The 22,909-nt window shown below is 40.8% G+C and overlaps 1 protein-coding gene across 1 annotated transcript in view; it reads right to left on the bottom strand.

The window, feature by feature from the left end:
* SLC1A3 (solute carrier family 1 member 3) overlaps positions 1 to 22,314 on the bottom strand; it is a 75,082-nt gene extending 52,768 nt beyond the window's left edge. Inside the window, exons 1-3 of the mRNA XM_060295713.1 lie at positions 22,157 to 22,314; positions 20,278 to 20,549; positions 1,545 to 1,682 (exon numbers count right to left, since the gene is read on the bottom strand). Of these exons, the coding sequence (XP_060151696.1) occupies positions 1,545 to 1,682; positions 20,278 to 20,458 (319 nt within the window). The 5' untranslated portion in view covers positions 20,459 to 20,549; positions 22,157 to 22,314. The remainder of the gene's footprint in view (positions 1 to 1,544; positions 1,683 to 20,277; positions 20,550 to 22,156) is intronic.
* Positions 22,315 to 22,909: the final 595 nt, after the last annotated feature.

Raw genomic sequence — 22,909 nt, 5'->3', positions numbered from 1 at the left:
CCAAAACCCCACAGTTTGCATCCAGAAAAACTGCAGGTACTCAATTCAGACTCCAGCCAGCAGGGATGGTGGGAAGGGACTCCCTGTACCATTAAACAAAATAGTGGATGTGAGTTCTGTCCTCTAAGTGCTTCTGCAAGAACTTGTTTCCCAGGAAAATGGCAGCACATAGATAATGAGGATGTGCCCTCACGTCAGCATGAATTTAGCTTCTCTGATAAGAATCGTGGCCGCTGTGATTACCTCTGGTCAGCAATGGGCCAGGCCAGTTTCAAAAACAAGTGCCCCAAATCATTCTGTCTACTTGATTGTTTTATGGGCACCTCATCCTCCAATGGAAGCTTTATGTACATGCAATCACTTGTTTGAAGACCTGAACAAGTAGAAGCCAGCAGAGATCTGCAAGGCGCTGAAAAAAACACAAACTGACATAGTTTCTGTCCAAGTAATGGCCAGCCCTCCAAGGCATAGAGCAGTCAGAATCTTGCCCCAAGACTTTTGAGTTGTCCTATGTTGTTCTTATTACACAGAGATCTTGAAAGGCGATTATAAATATCCTTGAGAACTCCCTGGGCGGGGGGAGAGATGCTCGGAGCCACAGAACGATCTGCCTAAGGGTCGGCAGTAAGCCAAAGACGGAAGAGAAAACAGGGTCAGTAATACCTGAGTTCTGGGTTTTAGCTACAAACTCAGAAACCATCCTGCTGGGGCAGTGTCTATGGACATTCCTTCTCCAAGTCAGAGATGTGCTGTGGGGAAAGAGAAGAGTTTTCTAAAACTTCTTGGTTCTGTTTGTATTCTCCAATCACAGGTACCAGTGACTCTTCAACCATTTCCCATGCAGGCGTAAATCGTTATTTCGCGTTCATAGAAAATAAGAATCCTATCCTGCAAAGCTTCCGTGCCTTGAAAATCCAAGTGTCAACTGACAAAATATCTGGATGGGGAAAATCTCCCACCCCCTCCCCATTCTCCCACCAGCGTAAAAGGCAACGGGGGTGGGGGACAATGGAGAAGGGAACGAAATCATGCGGGTTCACCAGGAAAAGATACAGTGTTGGTGGCAGCAGAGTTGGTGAGTGTGTTGTGGGCATTACCTCTTGATGAGGCTTCCAAGAAGGCTCCCGCTCAAGTCGTGGTGGCTCTGAGAACAAGCATTCTTGCATCAATAGCTAATAGGCTGTCCAACCAGATGTTATCTGGGTGGGATAAGAGGGTGAGAAAACAGACCTGTTGTACGCTGTTGTCAACTACATCGCTGTGGGCAGAGAAGGCTGGTTGTGTAGTGTTTAGCAGTGCGCCTCTTTTGTAGTGAGGCAGACCAGATTACGTGGCGGTTCAAATCCGTTTCCTCTTGTGATTGGTAAAATACGAGAGTTATAATCATTCATGCATTACTAAAGCCTCCTTTCCATCATTTTGAAGGGACTTTTATTTTCTAGAACAGAGCATGCATCCAGCAGAAACCTAAAGCGTTTGTTTGTCTAAGCGATCTTTTGCAATAAGCACACATGAAAAAAACAGAACAAAACTGCATAGGGTACCTGTGACGAGACTGGAGATGATTAGTGGTAACACCAGCATCTGTAACATCCTCATCAGAAGTTCCCCGGGAAAGGAGAAGTATTTGACTTCCCGGTAGCTCATTTTGTATGGTCGGAGGGTAAATCCAAGGATTGTACCTGCAGGAGAAAAAACAAAAACAAAACAAAGAAGAAAAGTTGAGTCTTTTTCGAAACTGTAACAATCGTAGAAAAATAAGCAAGCATTTGGCCGACTATCACTCCTGTCTAAGGAGACTCGATTTATTTAAGCAGCAAATATTTGTGCCACTTTGGAGCAAGGGGTGTGCCTGTCTTTTCAATCATAGTCTGGAAGGGTCTGGCTGAATTCAGGGCTTCGAGTAGAACTTAGAGAAAAAATGTTCCTGGTCTTAGCAAATGAAAAATTTCTTTGTCTAACTTGCATGCAGGGGAACCAGTTTTGACATGGCCCAGGACACAGTGATAAAGGGGGCATATCTAGGAAACAAATCACGTATCCACACACAAGGCAATATAGGAAAAAAAAAAAAGGCTTATTATAATGAAGTTCTTTTGTAACAACAGATGTTAGAACGGCTGGCATAACCACTTATAAAGGGTAGTGTAATTTTATTTTTTACAATTAAAAAAAACCTCCTCTTGTTCACACTGTTAATCCATTTTCATCATCTCCCTGTCTACACACCACACCTTCTGTCTACATGGTCCCGATATTGCCTTGGCAACTATATTGTACAGACTTGCTAGCTGCTGGCAAAAGAAGACTACAAAATTAGCAGAGACTTTTTCCAAAAGTTTTCCCTGAAAACTTAGGGGATAATAAGGGAAAGAGAAAGCAATTTTCCCCTTAATTTGATTCTGCTCCTGGAACTTCAAAAAATATTTAAATGATTATAGGTAAATCAAATTATGCTTGGTACCTTTGGAAATGTTCAGAAATTAACAGATGTACTGAATAATTTACTCCTTCTCCCCTTTCCCTAATAAACTTTCTTTGCCCCCCCCAAATTTTCTTATTCCATTATTGTAAATATTTTCAAAAATTTTACTAAACCATGTGAGTTATAGAGAAGTACTGAGTAGTCTAGAGGCTAGAGGTTGGGGGAGGAGAGAGAATACTGTGTAGACACAAGTTTTTCCAAAGGAAGCAAGCAGTCCTTTAAGGAAACTGAACCATCCTAACTTCTTATGAAATGAGACACAAAGTTCATTTCAATTGTTATTGCAACTCCAATTTCAATTCTTGGATTCCCGCAACATGAAGTATCCATTCTTTGATTACATACCGTGATATCCCAATTACGAGTTGAATCTACATGACTAGAAAATCCAGCTGACCCTGTTTTCAAGACCTTCAGAAAAATATTTATTGCTTTTTCCCAATGTAACAGTAATATGTTCGGGAGAGAAAAGTTGATTTGGAAAATGTAGAAAAGAGGAAGCAAAAGCCTGCCTTTATTGGTTCTACCATTTAAATAGCAAATAGCTAATACTGACTGAGCTCTCTCTATCTGCCAGGCATTGTTGTTAGTGCTTTACCTGTATTAGTATCAATATATTTAATCCTCACAAAACTCCCAGGACATAGGTACTAATTTACCACCAATTTACTGATGGAGAAATCTAATAACAGTGAAATTAAAACATGCCCAATTTCAACAGCTCTTCCATATCAAAGTCAAATAGCCGTCCATTCAAGTGGCAGAGCTGGGATTGAAACCCAGGCAGTTTGGACCCAGATCTCACATTCTTGACTGCTTTTCATACTTCCTGTCTCTTCAGTAGAGCAAAGACAACTACTGTTAGTGCTTCCCTGAGCTTCTTTCCGGAATGTTCTCTTACAGAGTTAAATACACAGAGATCACGCAGACTATACTTTTCCATATATAGTCACCATAAACATCACTTTAAGCCTCATGATAGCAGATCCAGTGATTGTATCAAAATTTACTTACTACCATTTTTGTTGTTGAACACTTGGTTGTTTCGCAGTTTTTACTTTTATGAAAAACACCATTATGAATATATGAAGGCTGGTTTTTACCTAGAGATATTTTGTTTAGTGTAGTTCAGGGAAAGGAAACCAGTGCATTAAAGAATCTGGTTACCAGCTGCGGGGAGGAGAGAAATAGGTGAGGGAGATTAAGAGGTATAAACTTGCAGTTACAGAATAAATGAGTCATGGGTATGAAACGTACAGTGTGGGGAATATAGTCAATAATTATGTAATATCTTTGTAGAATGACAAATGGTAACTAGACTTATCATGAAGATCATTTGGAAATGTATAGAGACATGGAATCACTATGTTGTACACCAGGAACTAACATAGTGTTGTAGGTCAATTATACTTCAAAAACAAACAAACTCATAGAGATCAGAATTGTGGTTACAAGAGGGGGTGTGTGTGGGGAAAGGAATTGGATAAGGCAGTCAAAAGGTATAAACTTCCAGTTATAAGACAAATAAGTACTAGGGATGTAATGGACAACATGACGAATTAACACTGCTGTACGTTGTATATGAAAGCTGTTGGGAATTCCCTGGTGGTCTAGTGGTTAGGACTCCGTGTTTCCACTGCAGGGGGCATGGGTTCAATCACTGGTCGATGGACTTTCACTAAACTTTTTGTGATAATCATTTCATGATGTATGCAAGTCAAATCATTATGCAGTACATCTTTGTGTGTGTGTGTGTGTGTGTGTGTGTGTGTGTGTGTGTGTTGTTGTTGTTTTTTTAGCCGAGCTGCAAGACTTGCGGGATCTTGTTCCCAGACCAGGGATTGAACCCGGGCCCTCAGCAGTGAAAGCTCAGAGTCCTAACCACCGGGCTGCCAGGGAATTCCCATGCTGTACATCTTAAACTTATACAGTGCTGTATGTCAATTACACCTCAATAAAACTGGAAGAAAAAAAAATAAAGCATATGACTACCTCAATTCATGTTATCAAATTGCTTTCCCAATGGATTGGCCCAGCAGTTTAATACCCCATTAGTGAATGAGAAGACTTTATTTCCCATACCTCTAGGAATGGAATATTATCATAAAAACTTGTTAAAAGAAGCAGAATTTTTGAATGAGTAAATAGTCTGTGTATTAGTTTTCTTTTGAATTTACTTAATATCTGATGACCATTCCTCCTAATTGTATTTTCACCAGTCATTTACTAAATCCTGATAGTTTAGGAGTTTATGTATGTGTGTGTATATTTGGTATAGATTCTTTATATAATAGAGATAATTACCCTTTGCCTATGTTTAAAATAATATTTGCTATAGATTTTTTTCTAATTTGCTTGCCATATATTATTACTTAAAATATACAGGTGTTCTACAAATAATGTCTACACATCTTTTTTATTAAGTGATTTCTTCAAGAGTTATAAACTTTAATTTCCCTCACCCTCCCGAGTTTGAGAAATCTTCAATACACTTTTCCTTTTTCGATAGTTTGCTTGGTTTTAAAATCTTAAATCTTTAATCTCCCTGGAACTCTGTTTGGGGTAAGGTATTTAATTTCAATTTTCAGTGTGCATTATTCAATACAACAGTATTAACAGCACATAGGAATTATAAAACGCTCTGGTTATATCTGGTTCTTTCCTACTTGTTCATATAAAGGTCAAGTTACTAAAATCTGTGCTTTATCTTATAATAAGTATGCAAGGAATAAAATAAATATTATAAAGTTTACTTCCAATCAAATGTATTTTCACTGGCATTGGTTATGTTTTGTGACTTTTATTTACATGCATTAAAATGTTTGTCATTCAATTGTAACAAAAAATATGCACAGTAAGCCCAAGAAACTCATTTTGGTCTTCTGGAATTTGACCATACCACTCTAGTAGGAATTTTAGATATCCTTCAAATAACAATTTAAGAACAAGCTTGGTTTTACAAGACCCTTTCTAAATACAGTTTTAGAAATGTATTTACTCACGTACAACAATATTTTCAAGGGTGGGTAGGATCCTGCCTAGTCCAGAAATACCCATTTAAATTATAATTCAGAAAAAATTGGTAAGATAGCTGCTCTACTAATGATACAGAGCAACAGAAAGACAGTCAAGGAGGCAAAGTCTCAAGAGGTGGTGAAATTTTTCATCTGTCTCCTTCCAGTCAAGATGGTCTTGCTTGGAAGTGTAGTCCTGGCATCTACCCTAGAATGTCTCTGTTTCTTTACCGTCTCCGATACAGAAACCACATTTTCTAAAAGCTCTTTTTTATAGTAGGAACTGCAGAAAGATGACATCATTTATTTATAAGGGATAGTTCTAAGTCCAGTGCTTTGAAGAGACGAGTTGTTTAGAGTGATAGCACATTGCAAATATACTCTGAATCCGTTTTGTCCCTGACTGTGCTTTGGTTTATTTCCTGTCTCTGGGTTTATCAAGCGAGCCATTTCTACTCTTAGGAAAGATTATGTGGGGAAGGGCAATTTTTATTGAGCTCTTGCTATGTGTTAATGGTGATGTGATCCTCATCGCAACTTTATGAGGTAGGTATTATCATATCTATTTTAAAGATGAATATGCTGGTGCTCAGGAGTTAGTTAACTTGCTCAAGGTTACAGAGCTAGTAAGTGGTTGACCCGGGGGCTTCCAAACAAAAGCCAGTGCTCTTTCCACTAGCTTGCTTGAAGACAGTTCTCAAATGCACCTGGCCTCTGGGTCTTCAGCATCTCTAACCCCCCAAATCGTAGAAGCACTTGAGTACTAACCTTGGATCTGCTAGAGATGTCCCAGAGGCACCTTCGGAACCTTCCACAGGTCCACTTACTTTTTGAGGATCCCACGATATGGTTATTAGTATCAAGCCACTGTTTAAAATGGTTACACCAAGTCCCTTTTCATGGAATGATTTAACTAAATGTATATAGAATTTACTAATTAAAGTAGCCTGTCTTTTCCCTCCAGTGCACACATTTTAATCCTTGGAAACCATCAGTAACAAAGGTGGGAAAGACATTAAATGAAAACATGCTTCAGGTTCTCATGCTTAATGACAACAGCGAACAGTCTTCAGCACATGCAAGATGCCAAGTTCTCACAAGCACAGATGCCATGGAAGCCAGGACTGGTACTACCCACATCTCACAGATGGAGAACCAGTCACTGACAAAGTAGGTAAACTGCCAAAACCACAAACCTGTATAAGTCGGAGCCATAGTCAGCGTAGAGAGAGGTCAAGCTCTTCTCAAGGTCAGCTGAGTGGCTGAGGTGGGCTTCATACCCAGCTCCAGGGCCCAGACCCTCACCCACTATGCTGTACTCATGGCCTTTCAGTAGACATGGTGCGAATTTAAAGAGCCTAAGTTAGGACACAACATTTTATCTACATTTTCATTCTCTTTTGAATTAGCTTAACTAAATATAGAGTTTAAGTTGAGGAAAGATTTTGTTGATTTTACTTAATGAAGTCCACATCTAGCTTTTTTTCAGTTCATTTGTTAAATGACTAAACAAAAGCCATTTTTTTCTTCAGCTTTCTGCTGGGACAGGCAGTGTTAGAGGTGAAGCCAGTGTGCTGAGGTCAGCCAGCTCTCAGCATCAAGTTAAGAGGAAATGCTCTGCATATGCAAAGATGGCTTTTCTGGGTAAGCAATTCAGGTTTCTGATTACAGAGCCCAGCAACGAAAAGAGTCTTCCCTGAAAACGAGTTCTCACAGCCTGATACATAGACTTCTCAGAGCCCTCTCCACTCTGCCCTTTCGACCAGTTAGAGGGAGAAGGGTGGAGGGAAGCCTGCTTCCCTTCAGTAAAGCAACTCACTGCCTCTGCAGAGCTGAGTTCCATTAGTGGGCACTTATTTAAGCACATTGATTGATATTCCCAGAACTAATAAAAACTTTTATGGCTACCAGATTTTTAGTGCAAAAGAACAGATCCTTTATTATTGATTACTCTGCAAAAATAACCATAAAATCCAGAAGAACTTCCTAACAGGATTTGTTAGATCCGAAGCAAACTTTGCAAAGTTGGCATCTTGGTGACATTATGTAATACATAGATGTCACGAGCAATGTCAAAATTGCTCGTTCTCAGCCAACTATCTCATAGTATTCTTATTTTGGTATTTTAACAAGATTTCTAGAATCTAGGAAATATCTTAACAAAAATGTTTACGGTGATCAAAATTAACCGTCCTTGTTGAATGCTACAAAGATGCATTTTTTAAAAATACTTTTTCTGGGGCTTCCCTGGTGGTGCAGTGGTTGAGAATCCGCCTGCTGATGCAGGGGACGCGGGTTCGTGCCCCGGTCCGGGAGGATCCCACGTGCCGCGGAGCGGCTGGACCCATGAGCCATGGCCGCTGAGCCTGCGCGTCCGGAGCCTGTGCTCCGCAACGGGAGAGGCCACAGCAGTTAGAGGCCCATGTACCGCAAAAAAAAAAAAAAAAAAAAGAGAGAGAAAAAATACTTTTTCTCCCCTAATGTGGAAAGCTCAAGAAAAGAGTCCTTCAGGGGTTCACTGTTTCTCCCTGGGGAGTCTATACAACAAATACTTCTTTGGAAGATTAAATATCACTTCACTTTCTAAACTAAGACACAATGTGCACCCTGGAGCCTCAGAAAGAACACATACCTGGTTCACTGTTTTTTGTTTTTTTTTTTTTGCGGTACGCGGGCCTCTCACTGTTGTGGCCTCTTCCGTTGCGGAGCACAGGCTCCGGACGCACAGGCTCAGCGGCCATGGCTCACGGGCCTAGCCGCTCCGCGGCATGTGGGATCTTCCCGGACCGGGGCACGAAGCCGTGTCCCCTGAATCGGCAGGCGGACTCTCAACCACCGCGCCACCAGGGAAGCCCTGCTGGTTCACTTTTGAAGGCCAGACATTCACAAGTTAAAGCTAAAGACCTGTTTTAAGAATTTGGTTCATATCTAATCTGAAAAAAATTATTGAAAATATTAAGAAGCCAGAAAATATTTAAGAGTAAAAGAATGAAGCACAATCTGAAGTAATGTTTAGACCAAATCACCCACTTTAACTTTTGGTGGATGTTGGCGTTTGAAATAGTAAAGTTTTACTAACGTTCCCGCCCTATCTCCAAACTCTGTCACGAACAGATTGGCAGACCAAAGCCTTCTAGAATTATTACTCACAATGCAAAATTCTCCAGGAAAAGAGACGATGGCCCCCAAAGAGCTCAGATGTCAAAAGAGAATCTAAAAGTGATATTGGCATTGATCTTGAGAGGAAGATCTCACATTCTGAGGCCAGCTGTAAGAAAACTACCAAAGGCCCACCACCCAAGGTGAGCTAACTAGCTCTTCTAGCATTTACATTGCAAACCAGTCAAAGCCCATTCAAACTCCTACTGGGAAAAAGCTTGGCCTGCAGATCTTCAGCCAGAAAGGAGACCATGCTGTCTGCTTGAATGCAAGATGGCTCAAAGATATAATAGTATCAAATATTTTTGTTGATAGCACACCACTGGTTTTATGTGACAAAATACTATTCTTTCCCAGCTAGGGTCTTTTCATTTTTGTAGTAAAAAACCAAACACACAAACAAAAAACTAGCACTACGTTGCCTCAAGTTCACAACAACCTAATGTATGATGTAATAAAATCAGAGGTGTGGCATCCATTGACTTTGCCATATTCTATTGGTTAAAAGCAAGGTCACAGTTTCCACCACACCAAGTGAGCTGCACAGGATGATAAGGGCTTTGTCTGACCTGCACAGTCTATAGGCCTGGCCCCCAGCTGCTGTCTCCCGAACAGTTTCCCGAGCAGAGGAACTGCTTAGTTGCACCGTGAATCCGATTCCCTCCTGCACTCCAAACTCTGATTTCTCTCGTGATGTGGGAAACTGGTTCTTGCCTGAACTATGATTTCTCATATGCTCAGGTTTCTAGATTCACAAACTAGGAGTGATAGCTCTCGATTCCTAATTCTCTCACTAGACAGGTTTTTGGGGGTATGAAAGACAGCAGGTGTGATGCTGTATAAAGATCATAGTCTGGGAGTCAGAGATGAGGGTTCTGGGCCTGAGGCTGCCAGTAAATTACGCTAGTAGATACTTCACTTAAATGACTGAATCTTCATAGCAAACCTACAGGACTTAATATCACCATCTTATAGATGAAGAGACTGAGCCCTAGAAAAAATAAGCCATCTGTCCAGGATTACACGGCCAGTAACTGCTGTTGGCAAAATGGGGTTTCAAACTTAGATCTGCCTATTTCCACAGCTAATATCTTCAAGTCACATAATCTCTTTGCCCTCCCTGCCCGCTTCTTAATCTGGATAATGGGAGAAATAGATCAGAAAAGCAGTATCTATGATCTTGAACTTTAATATTCTCTGCTCCATATTCTGAGCATTATCTTAGCTGTTTTATATGCATTCATCTTGTTTCTTCTAATGAATTCTAAAGTCCTTGATAATGCCTACGAAAGCTTGTAGTAAGTCATAAAATGCTTTATCAATTTGGCCATTACGGTTATTATGGCAGGTACTCAATAATTATTTGAGATCAAATAAAAGTTTCTATTTCAGAACTTGGCTAGATCGTGGCCCAATTTGGAGAAGTTAAAAGCCTGTCTCATGCCAGCCTGATGAAGCTGCTGGATGTAAAGTTCCATTAACTCATTTTTATAAAGAAGCCAAGGGCAAAATGGAGAATTTACCTGCCCAAGAGGTCTGCTGGTCCCTGGCTTTTTGTTTCAGCTCAAACTTCCAGGCATTTCCTGGTGAGAAGCTACTCTGTGTTTGAGTCAACCTTTCAACCCTCCCCCACTCCTCTGTTCCCACATCCTTCAGAGGCCCTGGCTTGGCTCATTCTTTTGTCCTTTGGTATTTCCTGTTGCTGGAGGTGGGAAATACCTGTTCCAGCCTTGTTCCACCAGTGGTGCCCAGATAACCAGCCGTGGGTGACTGATGACCAGGCACGGTACAGATGCAGACTCAAATCTGCATGGTATGCAACACTGAGAGACAACTGAACCGGAAGAACCTTGGAGTTCTGAAAAGCCTGGTGCTTTCTTCTTAAAACTGCACTAACATAGACTATGTGAAAGGGTAATATAATTTATAAATAATCCTACGGGTCTTTAAATGTCCAATCCATTGTCATTAAAAAAAATCTATTTTAGAAATAGTAACTGAAATCACCAGAATCTCTTGCCTTCCTTTCTGGGTAATATATACAGTTGTGAGTAGAAACTGGAAATGAAATATATTTAAAATTTTCCAAGTTCTCCCTGTGCCTTTGCTTGTCTTTCATATGCTTGCCAGCCCACACAAACTTCAAAGACCACTCATCTCTACCTGTGGCAGCAGCCCCATTGGGGCAAACTCTTTTAAATCTCACAATTTGGAAGAGTAAATGACTCCAACCCCTATGGGGTATAAATTAGCTATACAAAATCACACATGGGTATACCCTTAGTCTCAGCAATTGCACTTTTAGGGATGTATCCCACAGATATCCTTTACCAGAGTGAAATAACTTTTATCCCAGATTATTCATTATACCATTTGAAAAATGATATCAAAGTGTTGGAAACAACCTAAGTGTCCCATCAATGGGGAATTGCTTAAATAGAGTATGGTTCACCCATACAATGTAGCCTCGAGAGAATGAGGTGGTTCTTTATGTGCTAGTAAGGAATGGCATCCAAGGGATACTGTAAAGTGAAAAAAGCAAAGTATGAAGCGAGCTATATATACTATGGTACAATTTGTAAAAGGCAAAAATAAATAAATAAATAAATATGAATTTATTTTTATGCTGATAAAATAACTCTAAAGTCACAGAAGAAACAGATAACAAAACAATTTGGACCCCTGGGGGATCTGGGTGGGTGTGACACTTTCATTTCATTTCATTTTTGTTCTTTTTGATTTGGGGCAACGTAGATTTATTTATTTCATAAGTAAAATAACAAAATAAATATACACACAAACATGGCCCACAATTAAAAACAAAATCTGACTGAATTTTATTTTACATCTTTTCTGCTAAATGCCTGAATCTTTCTAAAAACTCACTCTGGGTCTGGGTGGCTTGGTCCTCAATCTGCTTTAATTTGCTTTAACAATGAGTTTCCTTAATTTGGGTCATGGAGAGGGGGGACACTAGCGTGTTCAGATTTATAGTTGAGTGGATCACTTTCTGACCAAAAGGCTTTTTTTCTGGAGACAAGGAAGTGAATCTGAAAAAACTTTGAACTCAGTCGTTATAGGCTCATGTGCTGCTTCACCCAATTAGCCAGAGTTACAAGTATACCAGAGCTGAAAACTCGCATTGTAAACCACTCAGCAAAGGTATGCTTTTTCCTCATCTGTCATGCTGTGGAAAGCATCCTGATGCCAGAACTTACAAAGCCCTGGCAAGTTTATTGAGTCGCAGCTTTATGCACAAGTCTACTTCATTTGCCTTAAAAAAGCAAATCTAAGACAAAAGTAAATAAATAAGAAAAAAGAAAAGAAAGCAACTTGGGTCATAGGCAGTCTCTTCAAAGACTCGTAATTTCCTTCTTGATGCCTTTACCTTCACATTCATCAACACACTGAAGAGAGCAGCAAGCACATGATCTCTGGGGTTTTGCCTTTCTTGCTTTAAAAATGGAATTTCCAGTGATGCAATGTGTCTAAAAGAAGAGGCCATCTTTTCAGGGTGAGAAGGGCAGTAATTGTCCATCTCTACTCTCATTAGGGACAAATGAGCTTCATCTTACAAGATTTTGAATAGAAAGGCTCTCACTAATAGCCCACTGTTTTCTCTCTGAGAAGCAACAGCAGTTTGTGACCTGGAATCATTGCTGGAGAACTGGAGAAATCTCTTTGGGGACAAGAAGAATGAAGTTGTCCTCTCAGGAGACAGGGACTCAGTCTTGAAATTCAAAACTTAAGTGTACCTTTCAACTCTCTGCTCCTAAATTTACCTTCAACTCTTTGATAAGATACGCAGAGGGAAAAAAGGAGTGCCTTTCCCCGACATTGACTTAATTCAGCCAGGGTATATCTTCCTTTATCTAGCCTTGGGGGTTTTATTCTTCTCTTTTTGGTTTCAAAACCACTTGAGTGCTTTTTTTTTTTTTTTTTTTTTTTTTGGCTGCGTTGGGTCTTCGTTGCTGTGCATCGGCTTTTCTGTAGTTGTGGCGAGCGGGGGCTACTCTTTGTTGAGCTGCGCGGGCTTCTCATTGTGGTGGCTTCTCTTGTTGCAGAGCACGGGCTCTAGGCACGTGGGCTTCAGTAGTTGTGGCACATGAGCTCAGTAGTTGTGGCTCACCGGCTCTAGAGTGCAGGCTCAGTAGTTGTGGCTCATGGGCTTAGTTGCTCCGTGGCATGTGGGATCTTCCCGGACCAGGGCTCGAACCCGTGTCCCCTGAATTGGCAGGTGGATTCTTAACCACTGAGCCACCAGGGAAGCCCTTGAGTGCATTTTTGATTGGGTCTAGTGATGGGAATATTCTTGGTCTAGGGAATAAGCTCTGGGCCATTTTGATAGCACTGAAGCTTGACATAAAACTCATAATTTTTATCCTCGGTGAGCACAATGGCTAAAGTGTGTGCCCTGAAGTGCTCTGTGTGTTTCCACATCTCACAGCAATGATACAGCTCACCTAGCTGTCAGACCAAATACTTGGTGAATGATGGTACCCCAGCGTTCCATAAATATCAAGAACTCAACACCTGGAATGTAAAGCTTGGAAAAGACAGTGCTTAAATTCCAGTTGCCTCTTCCAAATAGCGTAGGCTCTTGACAACCTTGTTTACTCTATAGCAAAAACAAAGGCCTGCAATTTTCACCCCCTGATTTATACAGAAGATGGAAGGGCAGGAGTGGCTCTGCAGAGGTGTGCCTCAGTTGTGTCCTCAAACATTGCTTAGGAAACATTGGCCACCACACCCAGAGGCAAGAAATTGACAGTCAAGAACTCAAAGCAAGAGAAGGCAGCTGCTTCATAGATTTGAGAGACTGGCTAGAATGAGTTGGGAGATCATGAGTTCAGGAAAAAGGTCCTTGCAATGGTACAGCATCATGGGCTGAAAAGAAAACCCTCATGTATCTTATTCCGTATTTTCAGCTTTAGAGGAAGACAAATTAGACTTTAAATGATAGAATTTTGGAGTTGGAGGCAGACATTAGTCCAAATGTATTTTGCTGGTGAAGAAATATGAGGTCCAGAGATTTGTCTTAAATCATAAAGGGAGCTGATGGCAGAGCTGTGTCTGTAAGCAGGACCTTTAGACTCTCAGCGCTTTCTCAGCTGTGTTCCAGACATTCACAGATACTAATCAGAAGGGGGGATGAACTGGCCATGGACTTACATTGCTATAGACGGCAATGGGAAAGCACTCTGTAAACTGTAACACAGCCACAATGGAAGATATTATTATTGCAGGTAATTGTCCTGAACACACATACTTATTTGATTAGCTACTTGAAAAAGAAACAAATTTGAAATTGCCTGCTCAGTTTTCTCATTATCTGAATTAACAGGAAGAAAATAGAGCAAAATAAAATCCAGAGACAATCTTAGAACAACATTAAGCCTTCTACCCCCTACTTCAAAATAACCTTTGCCAACTCTGTTAGAAACCAGCAACATTTTCTCCAAGTTTCTAGAACCCCTCATCTTGCTTGGCTCCATTCTGATGGGGGCAACAATTAATGAACAGTAGACACCAAAATGCTGGAGAAAAGGAGAAACCAGGGAGGTGGTGAACTCTGATGGGTCCTGAGTGGTACGAACAAAAATGCACTATTGAGTATGTTACAACATTTATTGAAACCATTTTCTCAGCAACTTCCCATTTTCCTGAGACATCACTCCCTCCATTGAGCAGTCTGTGTTGTGATAACAGCTGCCTGGGGATTACTTTCTGCTTGGCTCAAGAGGCCAGGTAGGTAAGGGACAGATAATGACGGTGTCACTTACACTGAGGCTTTCATCTCTGCCTCTCAAAGCCGTTTACAACTATTAAGTCTCTTCCTACGACTCTCTTGGCTCCCTCCTCTAGCCAAGGAAATAGAAGACACTTCCAGACCTAAAGCAGGTGACCGTCTTCTCCCCTTCCCACACCCGGTCCTCCCTCACCCTTGGCTCTCAGTCCTCTGGCCGAGCAGCATCCTCAAACCCGCGTGTATTTTCACTTGACGCCCTAGCACAGATGGAAGCCAAAGACGAAGGGCTGACGGTTTCTTCGGACACTTTGCCCGCCAAGCATTTAAGGACATTATTTAAGGTTACGTGGTCGTAAGTGGCAGAACTGGGATAGAATCTTGGCACAGAGGTGTTGTCATGATTCCATTTTACACATGAAGAAACAGAGGATCAGTTCCAGAAATGGGACATAAACCTAAGCTTCTGACTCCAGAATCCGTGGCTCTGATCTACTCCCCTATTCAGTCCTGGACTCTATCCCCAGGACAGGAGGCAGCTCTCTGGAGTGCTTTTGGAGACGGTGGGAGGGAGGGCTGGGATCTAATGCAAGTCGGCTAGTTGCTATTGCTGTCCCCAACAATTTTTCTATCCCTATGTCACTTCTCCAGAGCAGAGCATTATGAATCCACTGCTTCCTAGCTCACCCTCCAGCCCAGCCCTCTGCCCAGGGAGTCTCTGTGAGTGACAGTGACTAGCTGGGCTCTGGTAACACCAGGGGAGGGGCTGCCCCGAGCTTCTGGAAGCTCCTTCTCTTTTCCAGGAAGTGTTGAAGAAACTGGAAATCTGAACCCAGAAATCTGTTCACCATTCTTTGGATTCTTGTTGTTCAACCTGGGTGGAGATGCCCTTCTCTTAGTAAGCTGAAAGGTGTCAGCATGGGGGCCACTAACTCAAGCAGTTGGTTAGTTGGGTCCAGGCAGCAGCTGATAGTTCACCGCATTAATGAACCTGTTTGGCTGAACTAACTGACTCGGCTGGATATTGTATTACATGTCCAAGGCTCAGGATACCACTACAGCATTTCTGGGAGATTATTCCTTCTAGTTATAAAGAAGGGCCCCAGAGTTAATACTGCTCTCAGAATAGACTCACTTACAGAGTAGCTTATGCAGTAGGATAACCCGATGCATTGATCGTTATTCGTTTACCCTCAAAGACAGAACCTGTCTTCATTCAGTCTGGAGATGGTAAGGCTACCTTCCAAATCTTTATTTATGGTAAGCCTCTTGCACTGTATCTCCACTGCCGTGGCAGCCCACATCTCAAACTCAACATGTCCGAAACTGACATTATTACTTCCCCCGTCTTCTTCCTGTGTTCCACCATGACTGATGGTACCAAAGCCACCCGGTCACCCAAGCCAGAAATCAGACCATTGACCTGCAATCCACTTTCTCTGTCAACTCACATGCAATCAGCCACCAGGACTCAGGAGTGACCCTTGTTCTGAATTCTCAATTCAATCTCTCCTTTCCACCCCTCCTGTTGATGTGTCAGTGCACATCCTTAGCTAATTGGTGTAATATAACAAGAATGGACATTTCCTGAGAGGAGGGACCAAGCACCCAGAACGCTGTGGTGGGTAAGAGTATGAACTTGGAGCCAAAATGGTGGATTTGAATCCCGGTCAAAACGCATCAACTGTGGGATAAGTATCTGAGCTTCGGTTTCCTCATCTGTAAAATGAGAATAAAAATACCTCCCTCCCTGGCTTGTTGTGAGGATTAAATAAAGCTAACGTACTAACCACACTTACAACACTGCTTGGCACCACGTAAGTGTCCACAATATATATTATACATGTAACGGTAGATGAGGAAACTGAGACTTCAGAACAGGTAAACACCTTCTTTAGGATCATACGGTGATTAAGTACGGCCGGCATATGAATCCAGATCTATCCTTCCTCAAAAGCCACACTTTAAAAATGTTACCACGTGGCACACCTATGGTTCCACATGTGGTTGTTAATAACAAAGTAGAACGTCTAAAGTACCAACACAGAAAGACACCATATACGATATAGAACACTGTATATACAATATAATCTCATTTCAAAAAATGTTACGAATTTCTCTATTACTACCTCTGAACCCCATATATTCCTTTGTCATCTCACTTTTCATCCATCTCTCCCACTAAACCACCTGAGGGCAGAGATGCCACATTGTATAGCATAGAGCCAGATACACAACATCCAATATTTGTTAAATTGCTGAATAGCATTGAATCTTTTAAAAAAAATGTATTTATTTAGCAGATTATAGATGAGTGACATTCTGTGACTTGAACATGACAAAGGATTTTTCTTTCTTTCAGGGAGATGTCTGAGGTCCCTCTGACACAACTGACCACAGTATGAAGTAGAAAGTGCTTCCCAGAGGAAGAAAGGCAGTGACCACTCTTCTCAGTGTGTTTTTTGTCAGACAGCTTGTCTGCTATAGCCCTGGAAGACACTTCATCAAATGCTTTAATGATGAACTATCTTAAAGGGACTTAGCACTTACCACTGCCTTCTTTCAAGTTGCTAGCCTGCTCCCGTTACATGGGCTTTGCAGTCTGGCACTTTCAGACTTTGACATGGCTTAGAAATGACATTAGAAATGTCATTGCATAGAAATGACATCACATTGCACATGTGGTTCTATGCCTGTGTTTGTAGAGGGATTGGTAGTGAAATATCTACAATTCCCTACTTTTTTTGAATATATGGATTCAACATGTCTCTACTCCTCCTCTGTATTTCTAGCTTCTATTTCCACACACGAAATGCACATTTATTTTATTTCAAAAAGATGAAAGAAAACAGACTGAACAAAAAATTCACCCCACTACGTAGATTTTCCCAGTCTTTTTTAGTAAAAGTGATCAAAACCTAAGAATTTGAAAACGAAGTAATTGGGACTTCCTTGGCGGTCCAGTGGTTAAGATTTCACCGTTCAGTGCAGGGGACATGGGTTTGATCCCTGGTCGGGGAACTAAGATCCCACACGCTGCAGGGCAACTAAGCCTGTGTGCTCTAGAGCCCACATGCCACAACTAAAAAGAAGCCCATGCACCACAATGAAGATCATGCATGCCACAACTAAGACCCGATGCAGCCTAAATAAATAAATAAATTTTAAAATAAATAAATAAAAATTAAAATTAAAAAAGAAAACCAAGTAATAGCTATAGTTCTTTCTTGTCATTTCATCTTTGGAGAAAATAACTCTTTTCTTCTTCCTTCCTAGCGTCTTTCCAGTTTTTCCTTGTGCTGCAGCAAATAAATTTGAGAGTTGATGTCCCAGACATGTCCTTTTCCTATTATTTCTTTTAGGGTTGATGTAGACATGGTACCCAGTGGCAAGCTAAATGAGCCTTTGTTTTCACTGGGCCCTCAGTGGAAGAGGCACCAAGAGATAGCTGAAGGCTTCTTCCTTCTCTCCTAAATCTGTTTGCTACTAAGTTGCGATTCCAAGTCTTTGGTGTAGACTCAGTGGTCTGACTGTCAATGAGACCTCTTTATTTGTTTCTTTGTTAGTGCCTTCTTCTTGTTACTTCTACCTCCTCAGTTTCCATTAGTAAAGCCAACCCTGAGGGCATCCTGCCAAGTTATCTACCCCAGCTCAGCCAACTCATCACAATTCTCACAAATCTTAGGGAAAGTCCTCTTTGGGCTAGGAAATGATCCCAGAACTCATAGAGAAAATGGACTCTTAAATCCTGCCACTATCTTCCTTCTATCAGAGATATTATTTCTTTGTAATCACTTAAGAACTTCCTTCCCCATTGATCTGATTTCCATGTTCAGGTTTTATCACTTTCCATTTCTGTGTTCTTCACCTGAAACATTTCTGTCCCAGAAATGGAACTCTTGTGTCTAGAACACCATTTTGAATCAATGTTTCTGCATCTTTTCCAAACATACTCCAGTATCACTGAGCTCTATTATTATACGTATAGGGTTGCAAAATAAATGGGTATTTGTTAAATGAAAGAGGAATGCAGCTTAATCATTTGTAGGAGAATTATACGTTTTCTGCTGAGTTTAACTGAGTAAATCATGTAGCAAAATGACAAAGCTATGTGAATGCATGTAGCATTGCTTGGTAATTGGCCTCTACCAAGACATGGCAGCATTTTTCTTCCTGGCAACTCTCACAAGATGTCAGCTAGTCAGGAGAGCACTGAGCTGGGATGGCAGAGTGGTTAAGAGAATGGCCTCTGGCACTAGACAGGCTGAGTTTGACTTTCACCTCTAGCATTTACTAGCTGCGTGACTTTGGGCAAGTTGCTTGATCTTTCCGTGCTCAGTCTCCTTAACTATGAAATGAGGATCAAAGTAATCATACCTACCCACTGCCTTCATAAGGTTGTTTAAGGATTAAGTGAGCTAATATAAGCAAAACACCTAGAAAGTAGCTGGAATAGTGCTGTCTAATCACTCACAATTATTATTACACAGCTATTACTTGGCTTGACAATGACTGTAATTCAAAGAAAAAAACCGAGATGAGAATACTGTATTTTACATCAACTTCCAAGACAATGATACAGCACTGAAATACTTCTTCCGGGAAGATATTCAAACCTGGAGACCTAAAGGAAGCCATTACTTCTCTGAGTCAATCAGGAAACTTTCTTTTTGAACATCTCTGGAATTAATTGAAGAGTCATTAATCACCAACAATTACTAAAAGGAGCCAAAGATGTTGAAATGGAATATATCTAAAGTCTTGTGACAAACTACTCTTCTGCTATATTCCTATTTGTCTGCAATCTAAGAATCCTGTTTTTGGAGATAAAGTTATAATTATATTTACATGCTACAGAATTTTCTTGGTTTTTATTGTCATTACCTCTTATATTTGATGGTGATCTTGGCAAACTCCAAGGTAGAGATTAAAGCCTTCTTTAGGTGGCAGATTAGTAGAAATTTAAGTTATAGTGTTTTTTACAGCATGACATTGGCTTATCTGTTTACCAGCCTAAGGATTTCTATATTGGTTCAAAAATTCTGAGTAAGTAGGTTTTTCAGCTATATTTTAAAGGAAGATTAATGCTACCTACAAGTAGCAGATATAATTGCTAATTATAATGAACGATAATTTCAGATACCAATAAATCAAACAAAACAATAATGTTTTATTTGTACAGATTGCTGTCAACAATGCTAAATTAGTAAGAGACTGAAATGTTTCAAAAAAGGTTTAGCTACTTATGGCAGACACTTAGAGGCAATGAATGAGGGATCTGTGTTTACATTTCCCCTAATTTACCTTTCCCAGTCACTGGACGAGACAGTGTACAAACAGAAAAGATTTGGCCTCTATGTCTGTATTGATATTCAGCTGCAAGTCAGCGCCAGTTAGAATATAATTACTATTAGGGACCTGTGTCTCATTCTGGGTATACCAATGGTGTACATTAGTTTTAAGTGAAAGTGACATTGCATAATGATCACCTCTTGGCCAAATCTAGAGCACTTGCTTGTTTCTATTGTTACTTAACTGCTCAGGTCTTAAGATTAAATTATCCTCTTTTATCCTTACGTGAGATGGAGAAACATTTGATTTATTTCCCTTCTTCACACAATCAATTGATTTGCATAATGCCTAATGAGATTCTTTCAGATTCCCACGTGTTTTACCACATGTTGCTCCAAATGTGCCAACAGACTGTCATTTAAAGGAAAAAGAGAATCTTCAGATTCAGAGGAAAGCCTGGGCTATCCTTTTGAATACCTACAATCAGTTCATCTGATAATATTCCCAGGCAGTCAGATGCCCCCGAGAAACAAGATCTAGTTGTGTTTTTTTTTTTTTTTGCCAGTTATCAAATGACTTACCCACAATGACTGCAGTGACAGTAAGCAGCACAAAAGCATTCCGAAACAGGTAACTTTTAACATCTTCCTTTGTGATGTTCTGCACTTTCTTCTTGGCCAAGAGTGTGCGTTTACGGACCCCTTGCTGGAATCTCTCCATCCTGCCTCCCATCCTGGCCTCTTCTCCATTGCTTTTAGTCATGTTTTACTTCCGCAGAGTGTCTCTTCTTTGAACTTCAATGTCACGGAATCAGCCCCAGAAAGCCAGTCCTCTTTGGTGTTCAAGAACACAACTAGACGAGAGAGAAAGAGACAAGAATTACAGCCTCCAGGGGTGAGAAATCAGGGCTGCCCGACACCAGGGGAAGCTGTTGGCAAACTGTATAATCTCAGTAGGAATCAAGGGCTGGAGAGTGGCAATGCCAGATCTCAAGGCTAGAATGTGCATATTTTACTGAACCACGTGTGAGACATGTGCATAAATCCAGAATATAGGAGCAGGTACTTGTGTTACATTTTTAAACATTTGTCCTTCCCTCTCCGGTGAAGCTTATAAAAGGGCTCATCAGAGCTGGGTGTGACTGAGCACCGTTACCCCCACCCGATCCCCCAGAACCTAGCCAAGTACTTTGCACAATGTTCGCCCTCAATAAATGTCCAATTGAATTAAACGCACAGGAAACGCTCAGTAATTATACTTAATGGCTCATGTTGTATACATGGCAAAGGCATAACCAGGTCAATGAAATGAATTAAGATACTGAGATTTCACAGTCAGAGGTTGCTGTTATATATAATAAAGTAACTACTTTATGCATTAAGAAAAAAACCACGATAATATCAACTAGTAAATATGCTTATGAAAAGAACACAAGTACCCACAGGCCCTGGGAAATACATTTGACCCTTTCACGTGGTAACTTTTCTTTTTTTTCATAAAATAAGCTAAGTGCACTGGGCACGTTTATAAATTATCTGAAATCATAATTCATCTTCATTTTGGTCCCAAGTAGAAGTACAAAGTAGCATTTGTCTTTGTGGCAAACATGCTGGTGTCTTCTGAGGAAACTATCACCCACTTCTCAGTATTTTAAAATTTAGGATTTCTAGAATAGATGAGGAGATTAATTCAATTTTCATTCCAAACGTTACAGCGTGTGGTTTCTAGTTTCTTTAAAGTGCTCCTAGGTTATTCAAATATATCTAAGTAAATCTCTCCTTGGTGGAAATCAGCTGTTTTGAAAGATCAAGGGATTCCTCCTGCTGTTTTACAAGATTTCTAATCCGTAACCTTTCCCATGATAAATCCAAGTAAAAAATCAAGTCGTGCCTGTGGACGTGTGTATCTGGCAACGCGAAAAGCCAGTGTGTGCGTCCATGTAGGAGGTAGCTAGAAAGCAAGAGACTCCTCGGAAGCTTTTGGCAAATCCAGGTGCGGAAAAAAAAAACTAGTCTTAACAGTTTTGACTTTTAAATAAAATTGCAGTTTGGGGTCAGTGATAATAAGACGTACAGCTCGCTCAAGACTTCACAGCAGATTAAAAGTTTAGGGAGAAGTGAAGAAGAGGAGACGCGAGAGACCACATTTTTTTCTCTCCTACTAATCTCTGATTCCCTTTACCAGTCACTTTAAAACAGACCAGCTCAGCCTTGATTCTTTTCTAGAGCTCGAACCACAATCTGCCCCCCATCCACCCTGAATGACTCAACTCCAGATTAAGGGAGGACACGGCGTAAATAGACACCACACGCTCAATGCATTAAATTACTAACATGGACTTTATCTACCAAAATGGCTAGCTTTTACTCTCGCTACTCCTCTGCTCGGGAAACAAAATACACTGGCAGAGAAATGGAACGAGAAATGTAGCCCAGCAGGAATACAGGACGTCAGACTTACCTTTTCTGATTTTGTAACGGGTGGAAGATACCCCAGGCAATGACAAGGTGAATTCCCAGCAGGTACAGCGGAGCAACAAAACGCAGCGAGCAAGGCGTGCATGTGCTCTGAAACTGCAAATTACTATCGGGGCAACTTAAGAAAAGGGGCGGAGTCTGTGCCCGGGAAAGGGGGAGTGGGGAAAAATGAAAACACCACAGGGAAGGAGGGGGGAAAGCCGAGGTTTCTGGAATATTGATTAATCTTGGCGCACCAGAGGCATGCTTGCTGGCTTTGTTTTGCTCCTTAGACCACTTTTCCAGCTTTGTCAGTTCACTTTCATTAGAAATGCAAAACCGGGACCAGGAAGAATTGAAGAATAAAGCGCACACAACACTCAGAAAGCTTGAAGTCTTGATTAGAACGTTTCAAAGAAGACTTTTCTGAAGCTAAAGTTAATTATCTCACATAATGGCAGGTTTCCTCCCCTTAAGGAAACACGAGAGTGTGCTCTTTTGCCTGGTTGTACAACTGTTATGAAAGAGTCCCTCTTTTTAGAATTGGGGAAATAACTGACATTTCTTGGGAAGACCCGGAACGCAATCAAGTATAGAGAAAAAAAAAATACTTACTGTAACTCTCTAACCTTGCCTAAACTTACTCAAAACACAAGCTGAAACATGCCTCTATTTTAGCAGTTTAAACTCTATTATAGCAAATCTAAGTTAGCTCACCGTCTGTGTTGCAAAGATTCAAAAAGGTAAGAAGCACAAA

The sequence above is a fragment of the Globicephala melas genome, chromosome 3 (genome assembly GCF_963455315.2).
Source record: "Globicephala melas chromosome 3, mGloMel1.2, whole genome shotgun sequence".
Taxonomy (NCBI): Eukaryota; Metazoa; Chordata; class Mammalia; order Artiodactyla; family Delphinidae; genus Globicephala; species Globicephala melas.
This window is presented reverse-complemented; position numbering and strand designations above follow the sequence as displayed.